The sequence below is a fragment of the Malaclemys terrapin genome, chromosome 6, assembly GCF_027887155.1.
Source record: "Malaclemys terrapin pileata isolate rMalTer1 chromosome 6, rMalTer1.hap1, whole genome shotgun sequence".
In the NCBI taxonomy this organism is placed as follows: Eukaryota; Metazoa; Chordata; order Testudines; family Emydidae; genus Malaclemys; species Malaclemys terrapin.
The window spans coordinates 572372-588308 of record NC_071510.1 but is presented as its reverse complement, the minus strand read 5'-3'; the positions used below and the strand labels follow the sequence as shown (position 1 = coordinate 588308).

Here is a 15937-nt window from a genome sequence, read left to right as displayed (position 1 = left end):
TTGCTTCCCCTCATCTTTGTGAAAACCTCTTGATATTGCTGGGACCACATCTGGAGAAGCAGGTGTGGGGTAGGTGGTCCTAGCCTGGCCAGTGGCCCTTAAATGAGAATTTGTCTCTCTGCATAATAAGTAATACACAAATATTATGGTTCACTTCTATTGTGAGTGGGGAATGAGAAAGGCTTGCTGGTCCTGCTCAAATTCTCCATTGAGCAGTAAAAATTCTAATAAAATTACACTTAAGAAAAAAGTTAGTACTAACTCCAAACCATAATAGTGAGTGTGTAAGTAAATAAATATTTGGCTTGGTGGTCTAGGTTTGGAAAAGCCTAACAAATAAATAACATCTGTAGTAGAAAAAGAGCCTGAGACATAAGCCCTTGCATCATAGGCCTGATGCCTAAACTAAAGTAGTGGTCAAAGCTTTGCTAATATAAAGCAAAGTCAGCAAGAGACAGGCTGTGAGCAGGAGTCAGACTCTGCCTGCATTCACGCACACAGAGCCTGGCAAGAACCAACGCGCACATTCCTAAGAAAGGCTAGGCGCAGGACACTCTCACAAACGCATTTCAGAAGAATGGTACTAGAACACCCTGATACCAAGTATGGTACAAACACACCCCAAAGATAATGAGAACACACTGACCCCTCCTAAAGATAAGGTCGGGATCATAGTATAATGGATAGAGATGTTTTGATCGAACCAACATGAACAAGGTAATGGATGGTAAGAACCCACGTCAGGGGGCAGTAACTAACTATGGTCAGAGGGGTAACACATAACTTGTTTGTATTGGTGTATAAAATGGAGTCTCAGAGGGAATGTCTTTGGCCAGCCTAGGAGGGGAATAGAAAGTCACACCATTCACTGAGCTGCATCCATTGTCATGGGCATGCATGTCTTAGTATCCCCGTAGAGTCTGCCGGATGCTATTACCGTGCTTTGTTGACAATAAACCTGGCCTGGTGCCTTCGTATCTTAAGAGGAGGTTACTCACCCTGTGCAGTAACTGACGTTCTTTGAGATGAGTGTCCCTGTGGGTGCTTCACTCCAGGTGTTGGTGCGTCCCTGCACCTTTGCTCGGAGATTTTTGTAGCAGTACTCGTACCGGCCACGCATGCGCAGAACCTGCCCCCCACTCTGAGTCTAGCTTAATAGTACGCATGCGTGGCCGGTCTCAGTTCCTTCTCTACGACGGAGGCTACCCCAACTCTGAAGTAGAGGGGAGGAGGGTGGGTAGTGGAGCACCCACAGGGACACTCATCTCGAAGCACGTCAGTTACTGCACAGGGTGAATAACCTCTTCGAGAGAGAGATGTCCCTGTGGGTGCTCCACTCCAGGTGACTTAAAAGCAGTGTATCTCAAGGAGGTAGGGACTTTGGATCTGATAGGAATGCAGTAGATAGTACAGCTCTGCCCAATTGTGTATCAGAGAGAGGGCCTTGAGTAAGGGCATAGTGTTTAACAAATGTGTGTTCAGAGGACCAAGTGGCTGCTTTACAGATGTCAGCTGGGGAACTTTGCGTAAGAAAGCCACTGAGGCAGCCAGAGATATAGTGGAGTGAGTTCTGATGCTGGCTGGGGGTGTAACCTTCATCTGATAGCACAATCTGATGCACTGAGAAATCCAGTTTGAAAGTCTCTGGATAGAAATTGGAGTCCCTTTGTCTCCATCATGGAGCGTTCCAAAGTCTAGAAGAGTTTCTAAAAGGTTTGGTTCTATCCAAATAGAAGGACAAGGCCCTGCGTACATCTAATGTATGCATTGTGGCTTCGAACGAGTTCGCATGTGGTTTCGGAAAGAAGGTTGGTAGGTGTATCGGCTCATTAATGTGGAATGAGGAATGCATCTTTGGAAGAAATTTGGGGTGTAATCTAAGGGTAACCTTGTCCTTGAAAAATAGCGTATATGGTGGGTCTGCCATAAGAGCTGCTATTTCTCCTGCCCAACTGGCAGAGGTAATTGCCACTAAAAATGCTGTTTTCATCGAAAGGTGTAAGAGGGAGCAAGTGGCTAGGGGTTCAAATGGTTGTTGAGTTAGGCAGGATAGTACTAAATGAAGGTCCCACGGAGTGGTAGGTGGGTTAATGTCTGGGTATAGGGCTTGGAGTCTCTTAAGGAAATACTTGGTGATCGGATGAGCAAAAACAGAGGTATCATCAATTTTGTCATGAAAGGTTGTAATAGCAGCTAAATGGACTCTGATGGAGCTGAAAGAAAGGCCGGATTGCTTAAGATCCAATAGGTAGTCAAGTATGAGCGGGAGAGATACCGAGGTGGGACAAAGTTGTTTAGCTGAACACCAATATGTGAATCATTTCCACTTTTGTAGATAGGTGGTGCGAGTAGATTGTGTTCTGCTATGTAGGAGCACTCTTTGAACTTGTTCAGAGCAATCTAGTTCGTTTTGGGAGAACCATGTAGGAACCAGGCTTTGAGGTGAAGCATGGACAGGTTGGGGTGGAGAAAGTGGCTGTGTTGCTGTGATAGGAGGTTCGGGATGAGAGGCAACGAAATTGGTGGTCGAATCGACATTCTGGTAGGAACGGAAACCACGGTTGTCTGGGCCATGACAGGGCAATCAGGATCACCGTGGCACGGTCCGTTCGTATTTTTATCAGGACCCTGTTGAGAATCGGTATCGGGGGAAAAGCATAGAGTACGTTCTGGTGCCATGGGATCATGAATGCGTCTCCCAGGGAATGTTTGCCCAGTCCCACTCTGGAGCAAAAGTCGGGACATTGTGTTTTTCGCAGTTGCAAAAAGGTCTATGGTTGGGTGACCAAGTGCGGAATATGTTGTGAATGGTTCTCTCGTCTATCTCCCATTCGTGATCCCAGGGAAAGCGTCTGCTTAATTCGTCCGCTGTGGTGTTAGTCATTCCGGGAAGATAGGCAGCTGATATCCAGATGTTGTTCGCAAGGCACCAATTCCAGAGCTTCATAGCCTCTGTACAAAGCGAGTGGGAGTGAGCTCCTCCCTGCCTGTTTACATAGAACATGCAGGCAATGTTGTCTGTCATTATGTGATTTCTGATTAGTGGGAGGAAGTGATGGCACGCATTGCGTATGGCTCGAAGTTCTAGGACATTTATGTGCAGGGAGGTTTCGGTTGAAAACCATAGCCCCTGGATGAGGGATGGAGCCTCCTGGAGAAAGGGGACTCCAGAGCAGAAGTTGGAGTGAACTGTCCACCACAGTAGAGAGTCTGACTCCGAAAGGTATGGAGAGAGGTTTGTTTAGAGAGTGCACATTCGGTCTGCAAACTGTGCCCAACCACGCTTGGAAGCGCCTCATGTAGAGTCGTGCATTTTGGATCACGAAAGTGCACGAGGCCATGTGACCTAGTAGTTGTAGACAGTCTCGGGCAGTGACCTTGGGACTGTTGCGAAGTTTTGTGGCCAGTAGGCTTATGGAGTTGAAGCGGTCGGGTGGGAGAGATGCCAATCCCGTCCGGGAGTCGAAGTCTGCTCCTATGAACTCCAGATGTTGGTTGGGGCATAATGTGGATTTGTTTTTGTTTATTTGTAGGCCTAGAGATAGGAAACAATTGACAGTAAGCCGTGTGAATCGGAGAGCTTCGTCGAACGTTGAGCCTTTGAGGAGGCAATCGTCAAGGTAAGAAAATATTATGACCCCTTGTTTCCTGAGATAGGCAGTGACTACGGCTAGGAGCTTGGAAAAAACATGAGGGGCCGTGGACAGTCCAGTAGAACCCGGTATTGAAAATGTGTTGAGCCAAGGGTAAAATGGAGGAAGCGTCTGTGGGCCGGGTGTATAGTCACGTGAAAATAGGTGTCCTGTAGGTCGAGGGCTGAAAACCAATCGCCCTGCTCCAGCACTGGGATTATGGTGGTGAGAGTAACCATCTTGAACTTTTGCTTTTTGACAAATTTGTTGAGCCGCCTGAGGTCGAGGATCAGTCGCCATCCCCCAGTTTTCTTTTCTGTTAAGAAATAATGAGAGTAAAAACCCTTCCCTTTGTGTCGTTCGGGCATAGTTTCTATTGCTCCCAGTTGAAGGAGATATTGCACTTCTTGGAGGAGTAGTCGCTCGTGAGAGGGGTGCTTGAAGAGGGATGGGGAGGGTGAGTGGGAGGCAAGGAGAGGAAGGGGATGGAGTAGTCAATTGTAACGACCTCTGTAAACCACTTGGTGGTGGTAATGTTCTGCCATTGATGGGAAAATGGTCGTAGGCGGTGTCCAAAAATAGGTGTACTCGCTGAAGTGGGAACGCTGTTTTCTAAACCCTCCACCAAGACTTCAAATCTGCTTATTAGTCGGAGGGGGTTGAGGCGCCCCCATAGAATTGGGACGCCGCCGCCGGAATCTCGGTCTCTGGCATTGCTGTTGTTGCTCCTGTGATCTATGGAAGTGTTGTGTATATGCAGGGTAGCGTGGACGGTGGTAAGGTTGATATCTATATTGTTGCCTTCTGGTCGTAGGTGTTTGGATTCCTAAGGACCTGAGGGTTGCCCTTGAGTCCTTCATTGAATGAAGCACGTCGTTTGTGGTGGAAGCAAAGAGTTTGTTACCGTCAAAGGGAAGATCTTCAGTGGTACTCTGGACCTCTCGAGGAAAGAAAGAAAAAGGAGAGCCATGACCACTGCTGTGGCGGTCGATCTTGCTGCAGTATTGGCTACATCGAGGGCCGCTTGAAGAGCGGTACGTGATATGATTTGTCCCTCGGAAACCAGAGCTGTGAATTGTTGTTTCTTCTGTTCTGGAATGTCATCAATAAAGTTCATGAATTTATTATAGTTTCTGTGGTCATATTTTGCAAGAACTGCAGTATAATTAGCAATATGAAATTATAGCATTGAGGATGCATATACTTTACGACCAAAGAGGTCCAAGCATTTACTTTCCTTGTTGGCCGGGGTGGAGCGGGAATTCTGCTGTTTGGTCCTTCGGTTGGCTGCGTCTACCACCACCGAATTTGGCGCTGGATGGGTAAAAAGGAATTCAGAGCCCTTAGAAGGGATGAAATACTTCCGGTCCGCTTGTTTACAGGTAGGTAAGGCTTGTAGCTGGAGTCTGCCAGATGGACTTAGCAGGTTCTAAAAGGGCTACGTTGATTGGTAATGCAACCCTAGAGGAAGAAGAGGGCTGTAGGATGTCAGTTAACTCATGCTGTTGTTCAAGGACTTCCTCCAAGTTAATTCTCAAGTCACTGGCAACTCTTTTAAAAAAAGATCTTGGAATTTTGAGAAGTCATCCGACGATGTTGGAGGAGGGGGAAGTAAGGCTTCTTTAGGCGATACCTCCAGCTCTACTGGAATAGGAGCAGGACTTGGTTGATCCTGCAAGTGTGACAGTGCTGCTTGGTGTCGTGTGTCATTGGCAGGTTCGTCAGGTGGTGGTGCTAGGCAGGTGTTGCGCCTGGTTGAGGTGGAGTAGCGCGTGTGTTCTCGAGGGTACGATGCCCATGGGGCCCAATGTTGCCATGGTTGTGGGTAGGGCAGAGGTGGTGCCATCCAGGGGTTTACACCCCGGGGGCAGGATCCTGAGAATAGGATGAGGTAATTTTTCTATGACCTCTGTTGACTGGGGTCTGGGGATGGGAGTCTTGATATAGTGAAAAATCCCCCTGTCGTCCAGCTTCCTCTTCACTGGAGGAAAGCTGTTCAGACCCTGACTCAGCCATTGGAGAGAAGCAGGCATTCAGCAGGGGTGACTGCAGGATAGGTGACACCAGCAGATCTCTTGCCTGAGTAAACTGCAGTGCTGAGTCCCCTGTGTGAGGTGAAGGCTGTGCAGGAGGAAGTTGCAGTGAGGAAACATTCCTCTGCACCGGTGTTTTGAGCCTGGGCTCACTGCCAGTCAGCTCAGCGGGTGTCGGTGCCGTGGCCAGTGCCAGGAGAGCAATATCAGCCTGCAGAGGGTCAGGCAGGTCGTGGAATGTCGGCACCGCATCAGTCGCGGTGCCAGAAGAGAGACAGGCAGCTGGAAGCCTGAAGTCTCGGCACCGGAGCTTTGCGCCGCTGCTGCAGCCTCAGGCGGGTTTTGCGTGGTGCCGGAGGAGCCCGGCTCATCAAATGTGCTCAAGTGGGGGAGCACAGGCAGGGAAGTTGTAGATCTGCCTGAAGAAATCTTATGTCGCATGACTTTCTTTGGTGACAAAAGTTGCCCTTTTTTGGCAGTTTTTTTGTGCTTCTTTGAGGGGGGGGGCTGTGGCGGGCAGCGGAGCTGGAATCAGCGCCTGGGTCTGAAACTGACCCTAGGGATTTCTGAAGGAGGAGCAGTTTCAGTCTAAGCTCTCTGTCCTTCCGTGGCCTGGAAGTTTGCTGCAGTGGGCACATCTTTGGGGAATGTGGGTCTCCCCCAAACATTTTATACATTGTGAGTGGCCATCTGACAGAGGGATAGCCTCCTTGCAGGTAGAGCAGCGCTTAAAGCCTGGGGAGCCAGGCATGTCTGCAGCAGCTGTGGCTGACAGGAACGAATTTTAAGATAGAAATGGTAACTAACTATCACTAACAACAAACTAACTAGAAGGGCAATTGTAACCAGAGGAAAGGATTTCTTAACGAGTCTGCTGAGCTCCGTCTCAGGCCGGGAATGGTAGAGAAGGAACTGAGGGGACTGGCCGCGCATGCGTACTATTAAGCTAGACCAGGGGTCGGCAACATACGGCACGCGTGCCAAACACGGCACAGGAGCCGATTTTGAGTGGCACGCTGCCTGCCCGGTGAGGAGGTGGAGGAGGGGCGGAGGGGCCGGAACGCACCAAGCTGGGGGAAGAAGCAGGGGAGGAGGGAAGCTTGGCTGCCGCAGGACCAAGCTTCTGCCTCTTGCCCTGGCCCCCACCCCACTCAGCCCCCCCGCCCACCGCTCTCCCCTGAGGGGCAGGAGGCAGAAGCTTGGTCCTGCGGCAGCCAAGCTTCCCTCCTCCCCCGCTTCTTCCCCCAGCTTGGTGCGTTCCGGCCCCTCCTTCCCCTCCCTGCCAGCAATGGCCCTTGAGAGAGGGAGGGGGAGCGGAGCACAGCCGAGCGGCAGCGTTCACACAGCTCCGTAGAGCAGGCAGAGAGAGATAGGGACGGAGCCTGGGGGAAGGGAGTGGAACAGGGTATATCCCTTCCAGCCCCCTGCCATCAGCCGCTCAGGGCAGGGGGCTGGGAGCACCCCCATGAGCGGAGCACCCCAGCCCTCTGCCCTGCACCTCCACACACACCCTAGCCCTCTGCCCTGAACCCCCCCAGCCCTCTGCCCTGCACCTCCACACACACCCCCAAGCCCTCTGCCCTGACCTCGAGTCGCCCCCAACACCCAGCCTTCTGCCTGCACCTCCACACACCCCAAGCCCTTTGCCCTGACCGAATCCCCCCCAACACCCAGCTTTCTGCCCTGTACCCCCACACACCCCCAGCCCTCTGCCCTTACCCCTGAACCTCCCACACATCCAGCCTTCTGCCCTGCACCCCTCCACCCACCAGCCTTTGGCCATGACCCCTGAATCCCCCCACACTCCTTGCCTTCTGCCCTGCACCCTCTGCCCTGACCCCTGAACTCCCCCCCCAGGTCTGGGGTCCCGGCTGCCAGCCCCTTGCCAGCCAGCGTCCCGGCCACAGGCCCTGCTCAGCCTGCTACAGGCCTAGGTGAACAGAACCCCAGGCTGGAAGTGGGCTGAGCGGGCTGGTGGCGTAAGGTCAGCATTTTAATTTAATTTTAAATGAAGCTTCTTAAACATTTTGAAAACCTTGTTTACTTTACATACAACAATGGTTTAGTTATATAATATAGACTTAGAGAGAGACATCTTCTAAAAAACGTTAACATGTATTACCGGCACGCGAAACCTTAAATTAAAGTGAATAAATGAAGACTCGGCACACCACTTCTGAAAGGTTGCCTGCCCCTGACTCAGCTAGACTCAGAGCGGGGGGCAGGCTCTGCGCATGCGTGGCTGGTACGAGTATTGCTACAAAAATCTCCAAGCAAAGGCGCAAGCACGCACCAACACCTGGAGTGGAACACCCATAGGGACATCTCTCGAAGAAGAACAGATCTTGTGGTCATTGGGCAGTTTGATCGAGGTTTGCGGTGCCAGCTGTCTGCACAGAGCTGGGACAGCACACAGCGGGAACATACACAGCCACACATTTGACGACATCATTTTACAATATTTACATATGCCAGACTAGACCAGCAGTATTTTAAATGTGCAGTATTCAACACTAAAGCAGACAAGAAAAGGAAAAGCTACAAAGTGTGCCTCTCAAAAGGTGCACTCATGGTGGTACTCTAATGAAATTAGGGGCAAGATTTTTCAGAAGATCCCCTGTAATGTATTAATTATATCAGACTCTCTGAAGACTTTGAAGGGTGCTCCCAGACAATTAGGCAAGTAGGTCACACTACAAATGGTTGACTTCTACTCAGCATATTCCAAAAAAAGTGAGATGGGTCTGCAAATGGACTGTATTAAGTCCTAACACAATGTAGTTTAATCTATCTACTTGGCTAGTTACTACACTGCAAGCCAGGGTGCGAATCCGTAGCACACCAGTTTGTTGTGCAGTAACATCTGGTGTGGACACTGCTATAGCGCAGTGAAAATCCCAGAGTGTGGCTGAGTGGAACTTTCACTGTGCTGTAGCAGCGTCCACATGGGACATTATTGAGCAGCAAGCTGGCGCACCGTAGTGTCACAGCCTGGCTTGTGGATAGTGACTTGTCATGTAGAAATAAAAGCAAATAAGAACTAAAAAATTCCTCTCCTAGCCAGCTGGAAGAGTTACCTCCACCTGCTGGAGACATGAAAATTACTGAGCAGGGTCATCCACCCACTTCCTTTTTTATGAGGCGGCACGACAAGAGTTTTGCTTTTTTTTACCAGCAAATAAGGGCAAGAAAAGGAATTATACCGAGCTAGCATAGGAGAATTTGGAAGGAGGAAAATTCTTTGTCTTCTTTAAATGTAGATTCCAAGTATTGTATAAAAAAATATTTGCTGGGAAATACAAGCAAATATACTTTGTATCAAACGTATCAAAAAATGATGAATTCATACAGAATACAAATGTTATGGGAGGCTACAAAGCTGTAAATTGTCTAGTATAATAGCTTTTCAAACAAAAATAATGTAGGTAAACATTTTTAAGCCTGAAAGAATTTTATTTTTTATAATCAAAACCTGCATGTCTGATGGAGGGTGAAAGTATCAAGTTCCTGTAACTTTATGATGACATTTTATTATAACTCTTCATTCACATTTCAATCCGGTATTCCATAGTTTATTGAATTTCAAGTGTTTGAGATATTTACATTTACCTTAATGCTGCAATCAGGACAATTTAATACTGTATCTCTCAGCCACAATACAGCATCTGGAGTCCACATGCCAATGTTACGGGGAAGATCTGCTAAACAGCACTTCATAGCCTAAAAGACATGAGTATGTTAATGGTACAATTTAATTACATGATGATGTTGTACTATTGAAGTTTACCTGCACAGAAACTAGGTAGTTTATTACAAGCTCTAACTCAGATGGATTAAAAGATATATGGTATTAAAAGCGTGAAAGGAGGAGTCTATTATGCTGTAAGTTACTTCAACCACTAAGAATGTGGTGGTCTGCAGAATGGAGTCCCTTTACCCATACAGTAAGACTACTGCCACAGCCTTCTACTGTTAGCACACAAGAACAATCTGTATTCATTTAAAACTGTATACTATAAGACGTTAGCATGCACAACGCAACATTAATTCTAAGGCTACATGTACACTGTGCTGAAGTGTGGTCCACAAGGTGTGTGTGAGAGAAGAACTGCAGAGGGCACCCAAGTGTTTTGTGTTAACTGCCGTTTGGATGCTGCTGGCACAAATTAAAAGGTACATAAGTTCACGTTAATGTAGTCCTGTTTGAAAGAGGATTATGTTAACATGAACTTTGGTTCCTTTTAGTTTGCGCCAGCAATGTCCACAAGAGGCAGTTAGCAGTTCACACCCCTGTAGTCCATAGTGCAGAATAGGCAATCTTAAAACGTTTTAAAGTCACAAATCACTGCAGAGCACACATTAAAATTATCAAGACTAAGACATGGCCAAGAGAGGTATAGAGGCAATCAGCTTTACTTAAAAATGATGTTTGTACCTGGGGTGGTACTGAGATTATTTCTCTCAGGAACTGTGATGGAATATCTCGAAGCTCCGATACTTTTACAGATGCAACTGTTCCAGTATCCATGAACTGCACATCTAGTGCACGACTACTGTGAACGCTTGTTATCTGAAATGAGAATGCGAGTGGTAAGGAAAACTCAATACTAGCAAGAGATCAACATAGTATCTTTAAAAAGCAAATTAATATTTTAAGGAAATGGAAGAAAATATGTTGTCAGTGCATTTTATGATGCTATGCTTGGTGAAATGAAATCTGTTAAATGACAACACAAAAACAGTGGGTTAGACCTACAGGGATCTATTCCACATTCCATCAGCTAAAGTAAAAGATTACTTATGTGTGTTTACTATTTGAGTAAGTAGTCAGTGTAAAATGATACACATGCCATAATCAGTGTCAAAGAATTCAGATGACGATGATCCAGATTTTAGCCAACCCCCAGACCTACAAAAATAGCAGATGCTACATGGGAAATCAAAGAATAGCAGCAATTTTCAGTTGACACATGAAAGTTAGTTGGTGGTAAAAAAAAAAACAAAATCAACAATCTGTTTCTTACCTCCACACGTGCCCATTTTCCTTTACAAGGGAACAAGCAGATTTTGCCACAGAAAGGTAATGAGATGAAATATTCAGGTGCCTGCTGTGATAAAGAAACAAGGGTAAATAAGTCTGTTTTTGAAGTTTTTTTTGGTTGAAGAATGGCTACTCTTAAATCTGCTATTGAATGTCCCTGAAACAGACTTCAACGAGAAACTGCTGAGCTACCATTCATTTACAAACCTAACACCATCAATCTGGGCTTGAATCGGGACTAGGAGTGGCTGGATGGCTCACTACAAAAGCAATTTTCCCTCTCTTGGTATTGACACCTCCTCCTCAATCATTGGGAGTGGACAACATCCACCCTGATTGAATTGGCCCGGTCAACACTGGTTCTCCACTTGTAAAATAACTCCCTTCTCTTCATGTGCCAATATCTGTAATTTTCACGCCATGCATCTGAAGAAGTGGGTTGTAGCCCATGAAAGCTTATGGCCAAATAAATCTGTTAGTCTTTAAGATGCCACCGGAATCCTTGTTGTTTTTGTGGATACAAAACTAACACGGCTACCCCTCTGATACTTAAGAAGTTTCTGTTTATCACTTTGGATCTAACCTAAGGGATTTAAAAAAAATATATATCTCAAGGTTATATTTCCAGGGAGAGAATGAGCACCAGAGCTGCCCTAAACCTTGATAGGCAGAGCTGGAGAAGGTTTAAAAACTGGTCTCCTCCTTAACTGCACTGCTTTTTACTCTGATGTGACATGTGGGTCTTGCAAGTGCCACGGTGGGCTTGCATCTCACCTCTACAAAAGCCCTGCCCATCACAAAAGTCAGACAAGAATGAGAGGCACAAGGGAATCTCTTGGGGGGGTGGGAGGTGGGGAGAGCATCTTGATCGCTTTTATGAGCAGAAAACCTATTGGGTTGGTTGTAAACAGTTCTTATCCAGAGAAGCATAAAAGTAACAGACCAAGAGCAGAGACTACTACAAGAGATGGCTTGCAAAAGCTTCAGCAAGGAGACTAAAACAAACATTCATCAAGCTTTGTATTAGAATGTCAAGTACCTTCAATGTCCTGGAGCCAAAGGGGCTGACAATGAAATCTCTCCTCATTTCCATCTCAGCTCATTACATATATGAAAACAGATGTAACCCACATGCTTTATAGTGCATTTGACTGTTTGGCACAAAGAAAGTAATCACAGATTTCTGTTTGAATACTCTGCCTGTACTTCTGCAAAGACTAGTGCAGAGCAGAGGGACTCACTAAGAGAGGGACAGAAACATCCAGAAATAGGGTGTGGCAGTTGCTACACATGCTCAGTAACTTTTTTAAGAAGCTGTACGAGATATTTTCATTTAGGGCAAACATTTGAGAATATAGCCAGATTCTGAGGGGAAAGGTTATAAATACAGGAGATAAAGATAGCCCTGTGGACTTAATGGCTGATCCATACAGGACGAAAACATGTTTGCTGCAAGGGCTGTGTCCCTATTCCTGTACCACTTAGGAAACAGGTGAGTGCTAGTCCAGCTTTCCTTATTATTTAATAGACGGCTTCCTTAATGTTTGACTCCACTGTAGTGTGTTTTACAGACCTAGAGGGAGGATCAGGGAAGGGAGAATGTGTCACCCTTAGTGGCTACAGAGACTATGGAACCTACATTTAGCTATTAGCTAATTGAGTTAAACTGCAACCTTGCTCCAGTTAAAAAGAAAACAGGGCAGAGCTCAGTGACTTGGCTTACCCGACTTGGCTCGTGGGTGAAAAGCTAGTGCTTTACAGAATGAATGTCTTAGAGATCCAGGGACTGGATAGTGGATATGCTGATCCCAGTATCTGTGTCACTGTATCGATACAGACTACAAATTTCTGTCTCACCAACAAGGGAGCCAGTCAACTGTTAACTAAAGGGTTGGAATGCTGCTAGCTGGTAGGATCCCCAGACTTTTGTTTGCCGACAAGGCTCCAAAGCATTTGGCTGCAACTCAGCTTTTTCCATTTTCAAGCTCAGAAGAGTGCAGATGACACACTATATATATCATGATCGGTCTATAAAGACCAAAAAAATCACCTGAGAGAATTAGAGTGTGCGTGCGCTAACGTACAGAAGTGTAACCGTCATGTTGAAACCTTGCATTTAAATATATAATAGCAACAAAGTGGGGAAGTCTGTATGAGAGATAACAGGAAATTTACTACATCCAGTTTACTAGCTTTTGTTTAAGAAGTTATGAATAAGTATTCCAAAAACTATTTACAATAGCTTTTGTGTTTATTAAATGTTTTACTAAGAAATTGTGTGGTACTCTGAAGCTGGCTGAGAACAATTATTAACAGCTACAGTCAGGGTTTTACATAACAGCCCTGTTTAATACTAATGCTTTCTGACAAGTCCTGAAAGACTGAATTCCTGCTCTGTGCCTCAGTAAAGAGTAAGGCTGAGATGCAGGGAGTGTAAGACAGTCAAAAATATTACCTCAGCAGCTCCCTGCTCAATACACACCTTGTACTGGAAGTAGTCTTCTAACTTTTGCAAGATCTCGCAGAGTTTGGCTAGGCCCTTTGATGGCACCTGGCAATATAGGGTTCCATCAGAGCAAACGTTGGTTACTCTAACATTTGTATATAAAGCATCTGCCTGCAACAAAATATTTGAAGGAAGAAATTTAACAAGTTTCTGGTATTGTACTCCTTCCCCATGATTTAACTCTTCAGAATTTTAAATGAACAAGTATTACATCATAAAATAGTACCTGAAGGTGTAGTTCAAAAGATTTGTCACACAAGGCCTTCAGACAGGTGACGTTGATATTTATATCATCCTCTCCTGATGTGTCATACAGAACAACAAGCGGAATATCACTCTTTTCCAGTATTTCCACAGCGAATATCTTGCCACAGGTTTGTGATTCAACAACTTTCACTAAAACAGGATCATCACAAAAGACTTCCAGCCCTGTGAAATAAGCAGTTCAGAATTTCCACCCATCATTTTCCCTGAAACTTCCCACAGGGAAGTGTAGTATCGCTGCCTGTGTTTGGGAGTCAGGGCCGGCCGGAGCGCCGGGGGGAGGGCGGCGAGCCCCGGTCGGGGCTCCGCTCTCCCCGGCGGCCGGAGCGCCGGGGGGAGGGCGGCGAGCCCCGGTCGGGGGCTCCGCTCTCCCCGGCGGCCGGAGTGAAAGGCGGCGAGCCCGCCGTGGCTCTGCTCTCCCCAGCAGCCAAAGCGCTGGGGGGAGGGCCAAGAGCCCGCCACGGCTCCGCTGTCCCCGGCGGCCAGAGTGCCGGGGGGAAGGCGGCGAGCTCGCCCGGGGCTCCGCTCTCCCCAGCGGCCAAAGCGCTGGGGGGAGGGCAGTGAGTCCCAGCCGTGTCCCTGCTCTCCCTGGCGGCCGGAGCATCGCGCCGCCCCCCCTCCAAGTGCCGCCCCAAGCACAAGCTTGGTGGGCTGGTGCCGGCCCTGTTGGGAGCTCAGCTCCGAGAATCAGAACACAACAGGAGATGTACTGTATTTGTAAAGAGACCTCCCCCTAGTTTTCTGTAACATTTCTTCTTTAGTGTAATTTTCCACCCCCTAAATGGTTTTGTATCATACACTTTCAAGACCAATAAAGGGGATTTGTCAAGGAAAGCAATATGCCAAAGTAAAAATATTCTCCATGGTCACTCATGGCCATTTTCACAATCACAAATGCAAGTTACAGTAGGTTCTAAGTTTTAATTGCTCTATAAAAAGGGAAAACAGACCTGGAGCTCTCACGATGGGAGACGAGATTGGCTAAGGCCAGGAACCAGTGCGGGCTGCTGTCTATCACAGCATCCCTGAGGAAGGGAAGAGTTTACATTCTGTGCATTTAATTGGGACTTTGGGTATACTGGAAAGGGTGGAAGGCTAAGTCCCCTCAACCTAGAAGGCGTTAGAGGCTGGGTGGAGCAGTGGGAGACCAGAAATGAAGCACAGGCAGAACCACTGCCACACCACAGGTCTCTGTTATGAAGAGTTTACAATGTAATTTAAGATATGGTGAGCGGCACAATGATCTTGTGGTGAAGGCAACTGGACTGGGATTCATGCCTGGATTCAATTCCGAGGTCTGCCACAGGCATGCATGACCTGGGTCAAGTCACTTCAGGTCACATTTACAGACGTAAGTAAGTGACTAAAGATGCAGATCGTCACCTAGTAGAACTGATCAGGAATTTTTCCAACCAAAGATTTTTTTTTTTTTTTTTTTAGTTGAAACTGAAATTTTTCAGATACATATTGTTTCAACAAAACATTCATTAGAAAGGTTTCTCAGGTCCAGGATGGAATTTCTGGACAAAAGAAAGATCTCCTATCCCCAAACAGCAAATAGCCAAACGGTTAGGGCACTCATTTGGATGTGGAAAACCCAGGTTCCAATCCCTAGTCTGCCTAAACCATGCTATCGACCATTTTGGAGGATAGAGGCCACTCCCACCCTATCTTTGCCTCCCTATCCCCCCATCCCTTAAATTTACGGAGTCTTGGGTCCCCCCCCCACACACACACAGGAAGAAGAACAAGTGTCAAAACCTCCAATCTTTTCATGCAACAGAAAAAATGATTACTTACCTTCTCAAACGCTGTTCTAGATACACTGCAGGCACACGTGCCTCCTGTGCACTGGTGCTGGAGAGTTTTCCCTAGAGGTATGCATAAGGGTGACCACCCCCCCATACAAACGGCTCATGCTCTGGAGTGACGCTTTCCCTACATTTGTGTCCTCCCTTGATGCAGCAGACAGTGCATACTGTCTGGTGAAGGTATGAACGGAAAACCATGTTGCTGCCCTGCAATTGCCCATAATCGGGACACGAACCACAAAGCTGCTGACGTCAAATGTGCTCTAGTCGAGTGTGCTACGAGCTTGTCAGGAGGCATTACCTCTTTTGCAGCATCATAATGCATTATCCATTTCAAAAGCCTATGAGTTGTGATCGGTTGACCCTCTCACACTCTGTGAGAAACAAAGATTGAGAAAGAAACTTGAAAGGGCTTTCTCCTATCCACCTACAAAGCTAACAATCAAGGAATGTCTAAGATGGGGAGTCTTTGTTCGTCCTAGTGCATATGCAGCTTTGGGAAGGACAATGGCAGGTAGACAGACTGATTCAGATAGAAATCCAAGACCACATTCAAAAGGAATTTACAGTGTGGCTGAATGCTGCCTTGTAGAAAACTGCGAATGGGGAATCAGTGACCAGCGTATTCAGTTCTCCCACCCTCCTAGCAG

The 15937-nt window shown here is 46.9% G+C and overlaps 1 protein-coding gene across 3 annotated transcripts in view; it reads right to left on the bottom strand.

Annotated features, from left to right (window-relative positions):
* Window positions 1-15937, bottom strand: part of TDRD7 (tudor domain containing 7) — a 125285-nt gene that overhangs the window by 18616 nt on the left and 90732 nt on the right. For all 3 annotated transcript variants that reach the window (XM_054032097.1, XM_054032096.1, XM_054032095.1), the window contains exons 10-14: window positions 13439-13641; window positions 13189-13323; window positions 10690-10773; window positions 10101-10235; window positions 9275-9385 (exon numbers count right to left, since the gene is read on the bottom strand). In XM_054032097.1, coding sequence (XP_053888072.1) covers window positions 9275-9385; window positions 10101-10235; window positions 10690-10773; window positions 13189-13323; window positions 13439-13641 — 668 coding nt within the window. The remainder of the gene's footprint in view (window positions 1-9274; window positions 9386-10100; window positions 10236-10689; window positions 10774-13188; window positions 13324-13438; window positions 13642-15937) is intronic.